The following is a 20,641-nucleotide window of genomic DNA, read 5'->3' on the forward strand; positions in this document are numbered from 1 at the left end:
ACCAAGATCTGACAATGGGTTCATTTCTCAAAAAACAGTTCAAGTACAGCCTCTCCTCTAGTTGACTTATCTACATATTGTGTCAGGAAACTTTCCTGAACACACCTAACAAACTCCACCCCATCTAAACCCCTTGTTTTAAGGAGATGACAGTCAATGTTGGGAAAGTTAAAATCTCCCATCACAACAACCCTAATATTATTGAACCATTCCAGAATCTGCCTCCACATCTGCTTCTTGATGTCCCTGTTATTATTGAGGGCTTTATAAAAAAAACACCCAGTGGAGTTATTGCCCCTTTCTGTTTATGACTTTCATCCTCACTGACTCAGTAGATAATCCATGACTTCCTCCTTTTCTGCAGCCATGACACTATCGCTGATTAGCAATGCCATGCCCCCACCTCTTTTGCCTCCCTCCCTGTTCGTTTTGAAACATCTAAAGCCCGGCACTCTCAGCAGCCATTCCTGCCCCTGAGACATCCAAGTCTCTGGAATGGCCACAACATCATAGATCCACGTATTGATCCACACTCTAAGTTGTGTTGGGCACGTGGCCAAGTGGTTAAAGCGATCGTCTAGTGATCTGAAGGTCGCTAGTTCGAGCCTCATCTGTGGCAGCGTGTTTGTGTACTTGAGCAAGGCACTTAACCACACATTGCTCTAGTCTGTGCGAGGACTGGTTCCCCACACAGACTTCCAAGTTGCGCCTTATAAGGCATGAAAATGCCCGACGCAGGCTTCTCATGGTCTGAGTCAACGTTCCCTCCCCCCTAAGTTCATCCGCCTTGTTTATGATGCTCCTTGCTGAAGTGATAATGGATGATCATGATCTTTCAAGAATCACTTGATGGTGGCATGGTCCTGGAGGACTGGGAGGCAAAAGAGAGGAAATTATAGACCAGTCTGGCTAAACTCAGTGGATGGGAAAGTGTTGGAGTCTATTATTAGGGACGAAGTTTCAGAGTTCTTGGAGACTAATGATAAAATAAGTCAAAGTCAGCATGATGTCTATAAAGGGAAATCTTGCCTTACAAATCTGTTGGAATTCTTCAAAGAAGTAACAAGCAGGGTGGACAAAGGAGAAGTAGTGGATGTCATTTACTTAGATTTTCAGAAGGCATTTGGTAAGGTGTCACACATGAGGCTGCTTAACAAGGTGAAATTCTATGGTGTTACAGGAAAGATACTGGCATGGATAGAAGAATAGCTGACAGGCAGGAGGCAGCAAGTGGGAATAAAAGGAGCCTTTTTAGGTTGGCTGTTGGTTATGTGTGGTGTTCCTCAGGGGTCAGTATTGGGATCGCTACTTCTCACATTGTTTGTCAATGATTTAGATGATGGAGTTGATGACTTTGTGGCAAAGTTTGCAGATGATACGAAGATAGGTGAAGCAATAGGTAGTGCTGAGGAAGCAATGTGATTGTAGCAAGACTTAGACAAATTGGAAGACTGGGCAAAAAAATGACAGTGTTGGGAAATGTATGATAATGCGTTTTGGTAAAGGAAATTATAGTGCAGACTATTATCCAAATGGGGAGAAAATTCAAACATCAGAGGTGCAAAGGGACTTAGGAGTCCTCATGCAAGACTCCCAGAAGGTTAATTCACAGGTTGAGTCTGTGGTAAAGAAGTCAACTGCAATATTGGCATTTATTTCAAGGAGAATATAAAAACATGGAGATAATGCTGAAGCAGTATAAGACAGTAGTCGGGCTGCACGGACTATTGTTAACAGTTTTGGGCCCCTTATCTCAGAAAGGATGTATTGAGAGAGTCCAGAGGAAGTTTACAAGGATGATTCTGGGAATGAAGAGGTTAACATATGTGGAGCATTTAGCAGCTTTGAAACTATACACACTGGAATTTAGAAGAATACGTGGGGATCTCATTGAAACCTTGATAAGGTCCCACATAGGCGGTTAGTGGGCAAAATTAGAGCACAAGGTATTGGGGGTAGGGTACTGACATGGATAGAAAATTGGTCGGCTGACAGGAAATAAAGAGTAGGGATTAACAGGTCCTTTTCAGAATGGCAGGCAGTGACAATTGGGGTACCGCAAGGCTTGGTGCTGGGACCGCAGCTATTTACAATATATATTAATGATTTAGATGAAGGAATTAAAAGTAACATTAGCAAATTTGCAGATGACACAAAGCTGGGTGACGGTGTGAAATGTGAGGAGGATGTTAAGAGAATGCAGGGTGACTTGGACAGGGTAGGTGAGTGGGCAGATGCAGTTTAATGTGGATAAATGTGAGGTTATCCACTTTGGTGGCAAGAACAGGAAGGCAGATTACTATCTGAATGGTGTCAAGTTAGGAAAAGGAGAAGTACAACGAGATCTGGGTGTCCTTGTTCATCAGTCACTGAAAGTATACAGGTACAGCAGGCAGTGAAGAAAGCTAATGGCATGTTGGCCTTCATAACAAGGGGAGTTGAGTATAGGAGCAAAGAGGTCCTTCTGCAGTTGTACAAGGCCCTGTTGAGACCCCACCTGGAGTATTGTGTGCAGTTTTGGTCTCCAAATTTGAGGAAGAACATTCTTGCTGTGGAGGGAGTGCAGTGCAGGTTCACTAGGTTAATTCCAGGGATGGCGGGAATGTCATATGTTGAAAGATTGGAGCGACTGGGCTTGTATACACTGGAATTTAGAAGGATGAGAGGGAATCTGATCGAAACATATAAGATTATTAAGGGATTGGACACGCTAGAGGCAGGAAACGTTCCCGATGTTGGGGGAGAACCAGAGGCCACAGTTTAAGAATAAGGGATAGACCATTTAGAACGGAGTTGAGGAAAAACTTTTTCACACAGAGGGTTGTGGATCTGTGGAATGCTCTGCCTCAGAAGGCTGTGGAGGCCAATTCTGTGGATTCTTTCAAGAAAGAGTTAGATAGAGCTGTTAAAGATAGTGGAGTGAAGGGATATGGGGAGAAGGCAGGAACAGGGTACTGGTTGTGGATGATCAGCCGTGATCACAGTGAATGGTGGTGCTGGCTCAAAGGGCCGAATGGCCTACTCCTGCACCTATTGTCTATTGAAACCTACTGACTGTTTAAAAGATTAGATGCAGTGGATCTGGAGAGGATGTTTCCTATGGCGAGGTTATCCAGACCTAGAGGGCACAGCCTCAAAATCGAGGGCAACCTTTTAGAACAGAAGGAGGAATATTTTAGCCAAAGAGTAACCTGTGGAATACCCTGTTACAGACTGCGGTGGAGGCCAAGTCCATGTGTATCTTTAAAGCAGAAGTTGATAGATTCCTGATTGGTCAGGACATCGAGAGTGTGGGATCTAGGATCCACCATGATGAAATGGCAACGAGAGTCGATGGGCTGAATGGCCCAATTCTGTTCTTGTGTCTTATTGCCACTGTTCAGTCAGAAGCAGTTAATCGCCATTACTCAGACCATGGTGTTTGTCCCTGCACTGTTTCCTGGCACATCATTAAAAGTGAGGGGCTGAATGGCCTACTGCTGAATCCTAAACAAGAGATCTTGATAAAGGAACATACATCAAAGTTGCTTGAATTTCCAGCATCTGCAGAATTCCTGTTGTTTGATCTTGATAAAGGGGCTGCTTTCTATGGCGGCTGCCCGGCCTGCACAGGCGCTCCAACATTTTGAGCGAGTCACCCTACAGTGCTCGTGCTCGTGCTCGTGCTCGTGCCCGCGCCCGCAACCGTGCACACCACAGCAGTGCAGTCGCACGTGGTCTAGAAAGGAGGCGGAGCCTGCGACAAGGCGGAGCTCCTATTGGGCGGAGCCCTCTGCCGACACATCCTCCTGTCATTATCCGCGTTAGCCTATCCCATTTCAACGTTGACCAGTCGTTAAACATTTTGATTGGTCAGCAGTGGCGTCCGGGACAACGTCCCATGACGTCACTATGCGTCTACGTAAAGCGGCGGCGAGTGAGCGGCCCGGCTTCTGGGTGCAGCGGTGATGGATGCGGATGCAGGTTGTGCGGCTGCCGCTGCTCCGGCTCCGGCTGCCGAGACGCCAGTACTCTCCGCAGCGTCCCCCGCGCAGTCCCCAGCTCCGGGCAACCAGCGCCTCCTGTTCGTCGATGACTTGGTGTCTGGCACCTACAAGGGGGCCTTGCGGCATGGCATCGTCGGCCTGATTCACGGCGAGGTGAGCAGTGGCGAGAGCTCGGACACGGACGAGGAGGGAACTGGCCGCGAGCGGCCGCTCAAGAAGGGCTACGTGCGGGTGCAGTGGTACCCGGAGGGAGGCAAGCAGGACGTGAAGGAAGTCAAGGTGCGTTGATAACGGGTGTGGGCGGGTGGGCCAGAGGGAGGGGCTGGCGCTCGGTGTTGCAGTGCCTAGCCCACGAGGTGTTCCTGCAGACGCTCGGCCGAGAGCACCCTGAAGCCTGGAATCTGAGTGTGGTGGTACAGAAGCAGAATTTTAGCTCATCTAGTTGATGCCGCTATCAGATTGGGCCGCGATTGAATTTCCTCTTTACGATGAGTGGGCATAAATATGGGTGAACGAGGTAACCTCAGTGGTGAGCATTACTTATGCCGTTAAAGGTTATGTCATTGCTCAATGAAGGAATATAGCTGCGTGCCTTTCAGATCATTTTGGAAATCGGAGGCTGTTAGGGATAAACAATAACTGCTAGTATTGATAGGGAAGTCCATGTCTTCTGAGAATAGAAAGCAGAAACTTGAGTTTTTGAAGGCAGTATTTTTTTTAGAATAATGGGCATGATGCCACTGGATATGATGCAGTTTGTGCATCAGCTTGTTTGTGTTGTTGGTCCTCATGCTGTTTGTCTAAGAGACTTTTGTTAAATTTATGCTTCTCGAAGTATTTTTTTATGTCGTCATTTGGGCTAATACATTCTAGTCTGTGAGATGAATAGATTGGGTTACCTCATTGCAGTGAAATTGAAAGGTGAATGCAGAACTATGCAAGAAGTCCAGGTATGACCCATGGAAGGCTATCTTAAGACAAAAAAAACAATTCCAATTAAGATTAGAGACAGAATCGGATGCATGTCAGCTTGGCCATTATTTTCTACAAAGCGAAACCTGACATGATGCTTCATTCCCAGATGAGCTAAACATCTTTTATGCGTGCTTTGAAATGGAGAGCAAAACTACATGTTTGCAAATCCTTACAGCTTCTGGTGATTCTGATCTGTCTTGGAGGCCAACAGTATTTTTCAAGGGGTGAGCCCTTGCAACAGGCCTTGATGGTGAAGGTGGTAGGCCAACCAACTGGCTGGGGTGTTCAAGGGCATCTTCAATCTCACTGCTGTAGTCGGTTTCCCAGCTGCTTCAAAAGGGTGACAATCATATCGGTGCCCAAGAAGAGCAGGGTGACTGTTGCACCCACTTCTGCTATGATGAAGTGCTTTGAGAGGTTGGTCCTGGCTAGAATCAACTCTGAGCAAGGACCTGAACCTGCTGCAATTAGCCTATTGCCACAAAAGGTCTACAGCAGATGCAATCTCATTGACTCTCCACTCAGCCTTGGATTACCTGGACAATACAAATACTTACGTCATTATGCTGTTTATTGTCTACTGCTCAGTGTTTAACACAATCATTTCTACAGGTCTGATCGAAAAGCTCTGAAGCCTGGGCCCTCTGTACCTCCCTCTGCAACTGGATCCTTGACCTCACCGGGAGACAAACAGCCTGTGGATTGGCAGTAACATCTCCACCTAGCTGATAATCAACACTGGCACACCTCAAGGATGTCTGCTTAACCCAGTGTTCTACTCTCTCTCTACACCCATGACTGTGTGGCTAGGCACAACTCAAATGCTATTGATAAATTTGCTGATGACACAACTATTGACAGAATTTAAGATGGTGATGAGAAGGCGTACAGGAGTGAGTGCTTTACAGCAGCAACTTTGCATTCAATGTCAGTAAAATTGATTGTGGACTTCAGGAAGGGGTAGTCGAGAGGACTCTCACCAGTCTTCATCAAGGGACCTGCAGTGGAAAGGGTGGGAAGTTTCAAGTTCCTAGGTGTCAACATCTCTGAAGATCTATCCTATGCTCAACATATTGATGCAGTTACAAAGAAGGCACAACAGCAGCTATATTTCATTAGGAATTTGAGGAGACTTAATATGTAACCAAAGAGTCTCACAGATTTCTACAAATGTACTGCGGAGAGCATTCTAGCGGATTGCATCACCGTCTGGTATGGAGAGGCCAGTGCACAGGATCAGAAAAAGCTGCAGAAAGTTGTAAACTCAGCCAGTTCCATCATGGGTGCTAGCCTCCCCAGCGTCCAGGGCATGTTCAGAAGGTGATGCCTCAAAAAGATGGCATCCATCTTTAAAGACCCCCCCCTGTCCCTCCAACCAGGACATGCCTCCTTCTCATTGCTGCCATCAAACACTCAGTGTTTCAGGAACAGCTTCTTCCCCTGCACCATCAGATTTCTGAATGGACAATACACCCATGAACACAACCTCACTATTTTCCTTCTCTTTTTGCACTAATTTAATTTATATTTCTTTTTGTGCTTATTGTAATTCATAGTTTTATTGCAATGTATTGTTGCTGCAAAACAAGTTTAACGACTAATGCCAGTGATATTAAACCTGATTCAGATTATGTGAGGATTTTGGGCTTGGAATTTGCACTAAATAGGCAAGTTGATGGTCCCCATTAAGGCTAATGCTACTGGCAATCCACACATGGTGTCACCTGTACAGTACAACCTAGTGCAACCTTCAATTTACGCAAAGATAAGTGCTAATCTTTGCATCAAGTAATTTGCTGACATTGGAAGACTTCTTTCTCTCCACTCCAATTAGTAATGAAATATGTGGCCTACCTTGTTTTGAGAGTTTGATAAAATAGTACAAAAGTCTGACAAAACAAGACTGTTAGCTCTAATTCTGTTTCCCCATCCTTGTTTTCTTTCAATTGCAAGTCCAGACCGGCAAGGCTAGATTCCCTCCCAAGACATTGGATGAACCAGTTGGGATTCTGCAAGTACACTGCTTATCGATTCAATTCCAGATTTAAATAAAATCATCATCTCAATTTCTATGGTGGGATTTGGACATCCAATATCTGGATGTTTAGTCTAGGCCTTTGGATCACCCGTCTCTTTGCAACTCCAGTCTTGCAAGTTGCTGATTAGGTTTTTAATTTTTTTTTAATTTTTAAAAAAGTATTTCACAACCTTTGTCTAAATTTAGCTGCTGTGTCTGTCTTATTTCGTTTATTCTGGTTCGAAGTTGGCATCAGTAAAATAACTTCAGTATGTAAATGTGTATGGGCATCAGAGCATCCACATTTGTGGCTTTACGATAATCATAATTGCACATTCTCATTAATGATAACTTCATTAACAAAATCTGAAGGATATAAATTCTGAAGGGGTATACGTATTTGTGGTTTGTTGAATGCAGATTGACAAAGTGGTTAAACAAAGTTTACATGCTGCACTTTGTATACATGTGTGAACAAATGGTTGATAAACTTTGAGTGTTCGGCTGCAACTTGCATGGTGTACGTTCGTAACAATGCAAATATGGAGCTGAAAGTTCAGAGATGTTCAGTAAAATGGTTCTGGGCTGATGCCCTTAGATGTGTGAATAGACTGGCAAAGCGGAGTTATTGAAACAGGCTTGAATTAAAATCATGAGCCGTAAACATTGGATAAAAATTGTTCTCATCAGCCAGATTAAGGACTGAGGGCACAAAATGAAAATTCAGCAAATAAGCAAAAGGAAGGATTTATTTTTTCAAAAGGTGTTTGGGCTGTGGTATATATTTGCCAGGTGTAGCAGTGGAGACCGATTCAGTTGTTCAGAAGCATACTAGTTAAGTCTGAAAGGATAGTTTGTGCAGAGGCATGGAGAATGAGGATAGATGGATTGGTCTTGTACACGAGTTAGTTTGGACTCAATGGGCTGAATAGCCTCTTTCCGTGCTGTAGCCATTCTTAGGTCTTTGCACTCTTGATCAGATTTCTGTACCATTGTTACTGATCTATTTGTGCTGCTTAATATTTTTTATCATGAGTACCCTTGTTTAATAGTACTTTTTGAAGGCATCTTGCAAAATGTTTTCTGAAAACTGCAACATCGAACTCCTCCAAATGGTATTACCTATGTTGGGAAATTTGCTATCCTTGCAGATAGCTGGTGTTTCTCATACCTTTATATTATTTCTCATAGAATTGCTCTAGGAATTGGTTAGTTTCTTTATTCTTTATATGATGCGTTGTCCTTTTGCATATTTCTCATACCCTTGGGAAATCTGAGAACTCTGCAATAGATACCATCTGATCGTGCAGATTTCCCACATAAACATATGAATCTAGCAGCATAAGAAACATCAAGACTCCAATAAAATAACAGATGTGTCTCATTGGGAGCCTGGTCCTCAATACCAGCTCCATTGCTAAGAAAGCTGAGCAGCGTCTCTACTTTCTGCGAAGACTGAGAAAAATTCATCTCCCACCCCTCTTCCTCACCACATTCTACAGAGAATGTATCGAGAGCATCCTGAGCAGCTGCATCACTGCCTGGTTCGGGAATTGCACCGTCTCTGATCACAAGACCCTGCAGCGGATAGTGAGGCCAGCTGAGAAGATCATCGGGGTCTCTCTTCCCGTCATTACAGACATTTACTCCACAAGCTGCACCCGTAAAGCCAACAGCATTGTGAAGAACCCCACGCACCCCTCACACAAACTTTTCTCCCTCCTGCCATCTGGCAAAAGGTACCGAAGCATTCGGGCTCTCACGACCAGACTGTGCAACAGTTTCTTCCCCCAAGCCATCAGACTCCTTAATACCCAGAGTCTAGACTGACATCTACATCATTTATTATTGTATTGTAATTTGTCCTCTACTGTGCCTGTTGTCTTGTTTATTATTTATTGTACTGCCCTGCACTGTTTTGAGCACTTTATGTAGTCCTGTGTGGGTCTGTAGTCTAGTGTAGCCTTGTGCTGTCTCACATAGTCTAGTGTAGTTTTGTGTTGTTTCATGTAGCACCAGGGTCCTGGAGGGTTGTTGTTTCGTTTTTACTGTGTACTGTACCAGCAGTTTATGGTCGAAATGACAATAAAAAAGCGACTTGACTTGTAAAACTATTTCCTTTTGTTTTGAATGCCAGTGTAATGTTGCATTTAATCTTGATTTCAATTTGATTTTAATATTCTAATGTTTGATGTACTACTGGCATTGTCACCCAGTGATTCTATTTTCTGATGATCAGTGTTGATTACAACATTTGAAATTAATTTCTGCATGGAAATTGTTTGAAATTGAGAAAGTAAATACAATTCTTTGATATGTTTTAAATTCCCCATTACCCTAAGTCTGTTATGTGGCACTTCAAAATTAAACTTGGGTAGAGCCTATCAGATATTGAGCATAAAGTTGATGTGTTTGTAAGGAGGAATGTAAAGGTGAAATGTGTTCCTTCTGAGATTATGCAGGTGGTTCCTTCAGTAATGTAATATTCAATCTATATTGCAATAGTGCCTTGACTGAGCATTTTGAGTTCGTATGGTTGATATTCCATCATCTAAAGATCATTAAATTCCAAGTTTTTGAAATGAATCTCAGGGTAGTGTGTGGTGACATACAGGTTTCCCTCGCCATCCGAAGGTAGAGCGTTCCTATGAAACTGTTCGTAGGCCGGAATGTCGTAGAGCGAAGAAGTAATTACGATTTATTTATATGGGAAAAATTTGTGAGCGTTCGCAGACCCAAAAATAACCTACCAAATCATGCCAAATAACACATAAAACCTTAAATAACAGTAACATATAGTAAAAGCAGGAATGATATGATAAATACATAGCCTATATAAAGTAGAAATACTTCTCTACAATCATTGCTGCACTGTTCTCCATAGCGAAAATCTCACACAAGTGCTCTTGGCAGAAACACTCTCTCCAGTAACCTTTAGCTATGAAGCTGCCAAATCATACCAAATAACACATAAAAATACACAGCCTATATAAAGTAGAAATAATGTATGTACAGTGTAGTATCACTTACTGGAATCGGGAAGACAGCGCCGAGTACACTGATGATGGTGTGTTAGGCTGAGTTGTCGGAGGCTGGGGTGGTGCAGTGGTCCCCAACCTCCAGGCCGCTGACTGATACGGATCCGCGAAGCATACAGGGGTACAGCGGTAGCCGGGACGCACCTAGCACATCTTTAAGAAAAAAGCCGAAATAAACAAGCTAATTAATTAAGTGCTGGGTGGCAGCTAATTAATTAGCTTGTTTATTTCAGCTTTTTTTTAAAAGATGTGTTGGGTGCGTCCCGGCTACTGCTGCATTCTCTGCGGCAATGTATCGGTCCGCGACACGGGGGTTGGGGTGGTAGGACACTGGGGTGTCATCTCATTGTTGTCTGTTTCCATCAGGGCAGGCAGGTCATCTTCTTCTATGTCTGTCTGCCTCGATGTCGAAGGTCGAGGTTCATCGTCTGCTGTGGCTGATGTGAAAGGCTTGAAAAACGACAGTATGCTTGACTGCTTAGCCTCGCGCATTTTTCTATTGTACAGTTCTTTGTAAGCACTCAAACAATCCTGCAAATATGCCCTAAACCTCTGTACCCTTTCAAAATTAAAGTCGTACTTTTCTGCAATCATTATTGTCAATTGCAGCGAAAATCTCACGCAGTTGCTTCGTGTTCAGTTCCAGGACGACTTCACTTTTGGTCCGTTCGCTACTGCATTCGGTTTTAATTGTTATCCTTTCCTCTTCCAATTGCATCAGCTCTTCATCTATCAGTTCTTGGTCATGGCATGCCAAAACCTCTTCAACATCATGTTCGTCAACTTCCACAAGCCAAACTCACTTTGTCCTTACTTTGTTCACCATAATCAAAACGCTTAATTATGTCTAGTTTTGCGCTAAGTGTAACAGCCTTATGAGCTCTTTTAGGCTTTTCCGATACCTTAGAACTCATCTTGCTAACAGCTGCTCACAGGCATGTGTTTAAGCAATGCTGGCTAGAATGCAGTTCTGGGGAGGAGCGGCTGCTTGGGGTGCGCGCTGCCTTTTTTCGTAACAGTGAAAACACCTTCTGTTAGCGAAAACAGGTAACCAATGTAGGTCTTTCGTAACAGCGAGGTTTCGTAAAGCGACCATTCGAAAAGTGCGGGACACCTGTATAGGCACTTCAATGAATTACTTTGACCATTGAACTTTTTGGTGGTTGTTTGATTATACTCTGGTTAAGCACCTTAAATATTACTGCTGTTTGACAGTGACTGGTATGGTTAATGGTTTTCACCAAGGTCATGGTGCAACATTTGCTGGAATTTCAAGCGTGCCTATAGAAGTATAGCTATTCTCAGTTCATTGCCACTAAAATGAGGTTTGATTGATCACCATTTTACAAAATACTCAAGTTCTAAAAATACTAGTCAGTTCAAACAATAGTTCAGGTAATGTATTAAAATCTATTGCTGAACCAGTTATGGAGGGCTATGGTCCAGGTGCAGGTTGATGGGAGTAAGCAGTTTAAATGGTTTGACATAGACAAGACAGGCTGAAGGGCCTGTTTCTGTTCCTTCCTTTCTCTGACTCTCAGCTGTGGCAGAGGCTGAGGGGTGATCTGATAAAAGTTTATACAATTAAGACATAGACTAGACAAACAGGCACTATCTTTTCCCAGGGTTGGATTGTCTAATATCAAAAGGCATGCATTTAAGATGAAATAAGATCAAAGATGTGCAAGGCAAGTTTTTTTTAAGTGGTGTGTGCTTGGACAATGGTGGAGACATTTAGGAGGTTCTTAGGCACATGAATGTGCAGGAAATAGAAGGACATGGACCCTGTTGGCAGATGGGATTAGTTGAATTGGACATTTCATTCTCAATTTGTGGATTGAAGGACCTGTTGCTCTGCTGAATTATTCTACTTACCCTTGTATATTAACATTTTAATTGTGATGCTAATTTCATTGAGAGCCTCCTTGTGTTAGAAACTATTAACCTTGGGTGTGTAACAGTTTCAAAAATCAAAGCAAGTTGGGGAAAAAGAAGGTGAAATTCCTTATTTACCAATATTGTATGTTGAGATGACGTCAATAAACTAATACCATTGGCCTTGTTCTGGCAGCTCCTGAGACGACACTGGTGCCAAGCTGTATTGGCCCTTGCCCTTCCCTTGGACAACATCAGTGTCGTGGAGAGGGGAGACTTGCTGCATGGGCGACTGCCGGTCTTCCATACAACCTTGCCCAGGCCTGCGCTCTGGAGAACCTTTCCAGGCGCAGATCCATGGTCTCGCGAGACTAACGGATGCCACTACTAATGTAAAGAAGCACTGTTTTAAAATGTGAACCACAATGTATTATTTACTCCAATGAGCTGGCTTTGGAATAATCTTATCTGAACAACTGACATTGTGAACAAAATTCCTGTGGAATAACAGACTTGTTTAATGAACCTTGATGGTCATTTCTCAATGTCAACTCTGAGGACCTGTGAGTCAATGCCTGATCAGAAATCCTAATACAAATGCTTTTTAAGTAACATATCACACATTATCACATATTTTGGTGTATATTGTAGAGATAAACACATTAAACTGATTCCCAGAGCTGTAAATGACAGGTTTTTAAAAGAAGTTTTCAATATGTATGTAGTTGTTCTAATGATGGACTCCAGTAATTGAATAAAAGTTAAGATCATTTGAGCATAAACTACAGGTTTAATGTGGAATGTATGCTCTGGATTCTTATTCCAGAGACTAAAAAGAGAATAAGAGTATTTGAAAGGAGAATAACGTCACAAGTTAAATCTCTCACTTAAATAATCTGCGTCATCTTATAATATTTCTTTATAGCTTCCTGATTGCAAAATGTATGGTTTTTCAATCAGTGAAATGATTGTTTCTGGTGCATACGGTGCATGCCTTGCTGTATGCTGGTGACCCAGCACTGCTGCTGTTGTGCAGTGCAGGGGAGGAACAGTCTTCACATGCAGCTCTCACAGCGAGCAGAATCAGAGGGCTCTGACCTCTGTGACTTGATAAATTTATTGAGATATTGATTTGACAATTATCCTTGATCTGCAGGGGCAATGCCATATATAAATATACAAATGACGTATAAATATACTGATGCCTTGTCTAAATATACAAATTCATCATGTAATAGGATTATTGATGGAATGCAGGTCTCCAGTGCTGGACATAGCTCGGTGATGAGCATTAAATACAGACAAATTAGCTTATCTCCTATATCTGTGATTCTCATTATTGTAGTCACAGGGAAGACTGTAATAATGGAATCTGGATGAAGGAAAGGGAATAGTGGGTAGAAATTATTTTGTATCTCCAGTTTAGGGTTGTTTCTTGTCCTTTTACTGTTTCATCATGGTAATATTGTGCATTTAAAAAAAAAGATTCCAGCACAAGATATTTACCCTTGCAAATTGAGCTGAGTATTCTGTTGAATGCAGTGTTTAGAAGATATCTGGAATAGACACACTGCAGTATTTCATGTTTTTAATGTGTAATTTTTCAAACTAAGTGCAGAACAATTTTAATTTCACACTGCAGATTGCAATTACTACTTCACATCCCAATCAATTGGCAAAGTGAGCAAATAAATGCATTATTACTCTTTGGAATTGGAGCTGTGGAGGAAAAGGTCTTCCTAGGAGCCCTTCCTTCTAAACTACCTGCCTCTTAGCCTAAACCTCTGCAAGGAGGAAAAGTTTTCTGCCGTCTGTTTTAGCTATCCCCCTCAATGAGGGGGAACTTCTTTACTTAGAGAGTGGGGGCTGTGTGGAACGAGCTTCCAGGAGAAGTGGTTGAGGCAGGTTCAATGTTGTCATTTAAAGTTAAATTGGATAGATATATGGACAGGAAAGGAATGGAGGGTTATGGAATGAGTGCAGGTCGTGGGACGAGGTGAGAGTAAGAGTTCGGCACAGACTAGAAAGGCCGAGGTGGCCTGTTTCCGTGCTGTAATTGTTATATGGTTATAATTTTGTACATATCTATCAGTTATGCCCTTAGTTTTCTCTGCTCCAAGGAAAACAAAGCTAGGTTATCCTATATCTCATAACCAAACGGGTCCATGCTGGTGATATCTTGGTAAATCTCCGCACTCTGTCCAGTGCGATTATAGCCACCTTCAGGTGGAGTGCCCAGGTCAATAAATGGTGTTCCATTTGTGGCCTAATGAAAATTTCATTGGGTTGTGTTCATTAGCTAGGGGAAAGTACAGTGGATTCCGGCTAATTGGGATACATTGGGACTAGTTCATTTTGCCCCAGTTAGTTGAAGTTTCAGGAAAATAGTTTAAAACTTTAAAAAAAATCAAACTGAGTAGCAAATTATGTATTTAAATGAGATATTGGAGCACTGCTAATACTACTGTAGTACTATAATACTATTAGTTGCTAATAGTAATGGACAGAGTAATTCATTAAGTATATGTTGACATGTTCTTTTGACTGTAAATGAACAAATCAGCACAGACACCTAATGCAGGTAGTGAACTGCCTTTAAACAACGCTTCTGACGATTGTATTCTTCAAATTCTTCATAGTCAGTTGAAGTACTGAAATCATTTAGTTTTTCACTCCCAGCTGTTTCCAGTATCTCCAATCCTGAATATTTGAACGCGCAGTGAGCAAAACAATTTTGAGTTGTCTTACTGCTTTGTTGCTACCTATTAGTGACAAAAATCTGCTTTTTGAATGCAAACATGCAAGAGATGCAATTTAAAAACTGGTTGCTCTAAGCACGGTGTAGTGTCTAATGGCCCCACGACATGCATGTGACTGGCACTAGTTAGAAAAAGTTCAAGTCTCATGCTCCAACTAAATCACTGAGTGCCCCAAATGAACGAAGGGAATCTTGGCTATCTTAGATCATAAGACAAAGGAGTGGAATTAGGCCATTCAGCCCATCAAGTCTGCTCTGCAATTCTATCATGGCTGAACCCAGATCCCATTCAACCCCATACCCATACACCTGCCTTCTAGCCATATCGTTTGATGCCCTGACCAATCAGGAAACTGTCAACTTCCACTTTAAGTATACCCACGGACTTGGCTGTCTCTGCAGTCTGTGGCAGAGCATTCCACAGATTCACCACTCTGTTATATAAAAAAAATTCCTCCTTACCTCTGTTCTAAAAGGTCGCCCCTCTATTTTGAGACTGTGCCCTCTGGTTCTGGATACCCCAACCAAAGGAATCATCCTCTCCACATCCACCCCAGTCCTTTCAACATTTGGTAGGATACAATGAGTTCTCTTCACCCCCCCCCCCGGCATTCTTATTCTTCTAAATTCCAGTGAGTACAGGCCCGAAGCTGCCAAATGCTCCTCATCTGTTAACCCCTTCATCCCCAGAATCATCCTAGTGAACCTTATCTAGACTCTCTTCAATAACAACACACCCTTCCTGAGATATGGGGCCCAAAACTCTTGACAATACTTGAAGTGCGGCCTGACTAGTGTCTTATGAAGGCTCAGCATTATCTCCTTGCTTTTATATTCTATTCCCCTTGAAATAAATGCCAACATTGCATTTGCTGCCTTTACCACAGACTCAACCTGTAAGTTAACCTTCTGGAAGTCTTGCACGAGGACTCCCAAGTCCCTCAGCACCTCTGATGTTTGAACCTTCTCCCCATTTAGATAATATTCTGCACTGTTGATCCCTTTACCAAAATAAATTATCATACATATCCCAACACTATTCCATCTGCTACCTTTTTTGCCTATTCTTCCAATTTGTCTAAGTCTTGCTGCAATCGCATTGGTTCCTCAGCACTACCTACCCCTCCACCTATCTTCATATCATCCACAAACTTTGCAACAAAGCCATCAGTTCCATTATCTAAATCATTAACAAAGAATGTGAAAAACAATGGTCCTAATACTGACCCCTGAGGAGCATCTATAGTCACTGACAGCCAACCAGAAAAGACCCCTTTTATTCCCACTTGCTGCCTTCTGCCTGTCAACTATTTTGTTATCCCTGTCAGTATCTTTCCTGTAATGCCACAGGATTTTGTCTTGTTAAGCAGCTTCACGTGTGGCACTTTATCAAATGCCTTCTGAAAATCCAATTAAATGACATCCACTGCCTCTCTCCTTTGTCCACCTTGCTTGTAACGTTCCAGATTGGTCAGGAAAAATTTCCCTTTACAGAAACGATGCTGACGTTGACTTATTTTATCAATAGTCTCCCAAGTACCTTGAAACCTATTCGCTAATAATAAATTCCAACACTTTCCCAGCCACTGAGTTAGGCTAAATGGCCTTTTATTTCCTTTCTTTTGCTTTCCTTCCCTCCTTAAAGAGCAGAGTGACATTTCCAATCTTCCAGTCCTCTGGGACCATGGTAGAATCAAGTGATTATTGAAAGATCGTGGCCAATGCATCGGCTATCTTTTCAGTCTCTCTCAGAACCCTAACCTCCCCCCCCCCCATTATTTTCAGGACCTTGAATGTTATTCCTATTGTACCCCAATATATATTTTAATTCACTTTTTCTAAGCTGTTACACCATATTATAATTTCTGTACTCAACCAGGGAGTTGATGTGAGAACCATGATCTGGTGAGTTGCAAGAAATTGCTGCAAACGTCAATTGTTGAGTCAGACGCTGAGCAATTGGTATTGCTGAATGCACAGATAGCAGAATTTTAGTGTTACTGTATTCCTGCCTTCATTGTATGTCATTGCAAGTCCTCTAAAATGCACTTATATTATGCGATTAAATTTCTTCTCTTTCTCTGTTCATCTTACTGATCAATATCATCCCGGTGTACTTGATAAGACTATGATTATCAAGTACCCCAAAGTTTTTGTCATCTGGAAGCTTACTAAACAAATACTGGACTGAAAGTGTTATATTTGAATGCATGCAGCGTAAGAAATCAAATGGATGATTTTGAAATTCAGCTACAGATTGGCAAACAACAGGAATTCTGCAGATGCTGGAAATTCAAGCAACACACATCAAAGTTGCTGGTGAACGCAGCAGGCCAGGCAGCATCTATAGGAAGAGGCGCAGTCGACGTTTCAGGCCGAGACCCTTCGTCAGGACTAACTGAAGGAAGAGTGAGTAAGGGATTTGAAAGTTGGAGGGGGAAGGGGAGATGCAAAATGATAGGAGAAGACAGGAGGGGGAGGGATAGAGCCGAGAGCTGGACAGGTGATAGGCAAAAGGGGATACAAGAGGATCATGGGACAGGAGGTCCGGGAAGAAAGACGGGGGGGGGGGTGACCCAGAGGATGGGCAAGAGGTATATTCAGAGGGACAGAGGGAGAAAAAGGAGAGTGAGAGAAAGAATGTGTGCATAAAAATGAGTAACAGATGGGGTACGAGGGGGAGGTGGGGCCTAGCGGAAGTTAGAGAAGTCAATGTTCATGCCATCAGGTTGGAGGCTACCCAGACGGAATATAAGGTGTTGTTCCTCCAACCTGAGTGTGGCTTCATCTTTACAGTAGAGGAGGCCGTGGATAGACATGTCAGAATGGGAATGGGATGTGGAATTAAAATGTGTGGCCACTGGGAGATCCTGCTTTCTCTGGCGGACAGAGCGTAGATGTTCAGCAAAGCGGTCTCCCAGTCTGCGTCGGGTCTCACCAATATATAAAAGGCCACATCGGGAGCACCGGACGCAGTATATCACCCCAGTCGACTCACAGGTGAAGTGATGCCTCACCTGGAAGGACTGTTTGGGGCCCTGAATGGTGGTAAGGGAGGAAGTGTAAGGGCATGTGTAGCACTTGTTCCGCTTACACGGATAAGTGCCAGGAGGGAGATCAGTGGGGAGGGATGGGGGGGACGAATGGACAAGGGAGTTGTGTAGGGAGCGATCCCTGCGGAATGCAGAGAGAGGGGGGGAGGGAAAGATGTGCTTAGTGGTGGGATCCCGTTGGAGGTGGCGGAAGTTACGGAGAATAATATGTTGGACCCGGAGGCTGGTGGGGTGGTAGGTGAGGACCAGGGGAACCCTATTCCTAGTGGGGTGGTGGGAGGATGGAGTGAGAGCAGATGTACGTGAAATGGGGGAGATGCGTTTAAGAGCAGAGTTGATAGTGGAGGAAGGGAAGCCCCTTTCTTTAAAAAATGAAGACATCTCCCTCGTCCTAGAATGAAAAGCCTCATCCTGAGAGCAGATGCGGCGGAGACGGAGGAATTGCGAGAAGGGGATGGCGTTTTTGCAAGAGACAGGGTGAGAAGAGGAATAGTCCAGATAGCTGTGAGAGTCAGTAGGCTTATAGTAGACATCAGTGGATAAGCTGTCTCCAGAGACAGAGACAGAAAGATCTAGAAAGGGGAGGGAGGTGTCGGAAATGGACCAGGTAAACTTGAGGGCAGGGTGAAAGTTGGAGGCAAAGTTAATAAAGTCAACGAGTTCTGCATGCGTGCAGGAAGCAGCGCCAATGCAGTCGTCGATGTAGCGAAGGAAAAGTGGGGGACAGATTGGCAAATATGACTTTGTGGCCATCTCTGAAACTTGGCTAAAGGATGGCTGCCATTGGGAGTTGAATGTTCAAGGATATACGATGTATCAAAAAGATAGGTTAGTAGGCTGGGGGGGGGTGTGGCTCTGTGTATAAGAAATAATATTAAATCATTAGAAAGAGATGACATAGGACTGAAAGGTGTAGTCTCTATGGGCTGAGATAAGAAATGGCAAGGGTAAAAGGACCTTAATGGCAGTTGTGTACAGGCCTCCAAACAGCAGCTGGGGTGTGAATTACAAATTACAGCAGGAGATAGAAAAGGCATGTCAGAAAAGCAATGTCATGATAATCGTTGGGAATTTTAACATAAAAGTGGATTGGGAAAACCAGGTCAGTACCGGACCTCAAGCGAGAGAATTTGTAGAATATCTAAGGGATGGCTTTTTAGAACAGCTTGTTGAACCCACTAGGGGATCAGCTATGCTGGATTAACTGTTGTGCAATGATCCGGAGGTGATAAGAGAGCTTAAAGTTAAGGAATCCTTGGGGAACAGTGATCACAATATGATCGAGTTCACATTAAGATTTGAGAGGGGGAAAAATAAAATCCAGTGTGTTGGTATTTCAGTGGAATAAAGGAAATTACAATGGCATGAGAGGGGAACTGGCTGAAGTTGACTGGAAGGGGACTTTTGTAGGAAGCACAGCAGAATAGCAATGACTGGAGTTTTTGTGAAAATGAGGGAAGTGCAAAGCAGATATATTCCAAATAAGAAATTTTCAAAGGGAAGAAGGACACTACCGTGGCTGACAAGTGAAATCAGAGCCAAAGTAAAAACAAAAGAGGGCATACAAGGAAGCCAGAGCTAGTGGGAAGATAGAGGATTGAGAAGCTTTTAAAAACTTGCAGAAGGAAACTAAGAAGGTCATTAGGAAGGAAAAGATGAATTATGAAAGGAAGCTGGCAACTAATATCAAAAAAGATTCTAAAAGCTTTTTTAAGTATATTAAAGGGTAAATGAGAGTCGTGGGTAGATACAGGACCAATACAAAATGATGCTGGAGATATTGTAATGAGAGAGGCAGAGATGGCAGAGGAACTGAATGCGTATTTTGCATCATTCTTCACAGTGGAAGACGTCTGCAGTATACTGGACATTCAAGAGTGTCAGGGAAATGAAAATTATGACTGAGAAGGTGCTCAGGAAGCTTAATGGTCTGAGGGTGGATAAATCTCTTAGACCTGATAGAATGCACCTTGGGTTCTGAAGGAAGTAGCTGGAGAGATTGCGGAGGAATTAACAATGACCTTTCAAGAATAGATAGATTCTGGCATTGTACCAGATGACTGGAAAATTGCAAATGTTACTCCACTATTTAAGAAGGATGGGAGGCAGCAGAAAAAATGCTATAGACCTGTTAGCCTGACATCAGTGGTTGGGAAGTTGTTGGAATCGATTGTTAGGGATGAGATTATGAAGTATCTGGAGACACATGACAAGATGGTTCCTGCCTGACAAACCTCCTGCAATTCTTTGAGGAAATTACAAGCAAGGTGGATAAAGGAGATGCAGTAGACGTGGTGTACTTAGATTTTCAGAAGGCCTTTGACAAGGTGTCATGCATGAGGTGGCTTAGCAAGATAAGAGCCATGGAATTACAAGAAAGTTACTAGCATGGGTGGAGCATTGGCTGGTCGGCAGAAAACAGAGTGGTAATAAAAGGATCCTGTTCTGGCTGGCTGCTGGTTACCAGTGGAGTTCCACAGGGGTTGTTGAGACCGCTGCTTTTTATGATGTATATCCATGATTTGGACTGTGGTATTAATGGATTTGTGGCTAAATTTGCTGATGATACAAAGATAGGTGGAGGAGTGGGTAGTATTGAGGAAACAGAGCCTGCAGAGAGACTTAGTTTAGGGGAATGGGCAAAAAAGTGGCAAATGAAATACAATGTTGGGAAGTGTATGGTCATACACTTTGGTGGGAGAAATGAACGGGCAGACTATTATTCAGATGGGGAGAGAATTCAAAATGCAGAGATGCAAAGGGACTAGGGAGTCCTTGTGGAAGATGCCCTAAAAGTCAGTTGTGAAGAAGGTGAATGCAATCAACAGGAATTCTGCAGATGCTGGAAATTCAAGCAACACACATAAAAGTTGCTGGTGAACGCAGCAGGCCAGGCAGCATCTCTAGGAAGAGGTGCAGTTGACGTTTCAGGCCGAGAC

General features: G+C 43.1%; 1 protein-coding gene across 2 annotated transcripts in view; it reads left to right on the forward strand.

Moving 5' to 3' along the window:
- The first annotated feature begins 3,915 nt into the window (after window positions 1-3,915).
- LOC134341300 ((E3-independent) E2 ubiquitin-conjugating enzyme UBE2O) overlaps window positions 3,916-20,641 on the forward strand; it is a 138,869-nt gene continuing 122,143 nt past the window's right edge. The window contains exon 1 of one of the 2 annotated variants that reach the window (XM_063039177.1): window positions 3,916-4,265. In XM_063039177.1, the coding sequence (XP_062895247.1) occupies window positions 3,948-4,265 (318 nt within the window). In that variant the 5' untranslated portion in view covers window positions 3,916-3,947. The remainder of the gene's footprint in view (window positions 4,266-20,641) is intronic. The other variant, XM_063039178.1, reaches the window with a different exon arrangement.

This window comes from Mobula hypostoma (assembly GCF_963921235.1).
Source record: "Mobula hypostoma chromosome 22 unlocalized genomic scaffold, sMobHyp1.1 SUPER_22_unloc_1, whole genome shotgun sequence".
In the NCBI taxonomy this organism is placed as follows: Eukaryota; Metazoa; Chordata; class Chondrichthyes; order Myliobatiformes; family Myliobatidae; genus Mobula; species Mobula hypostoma.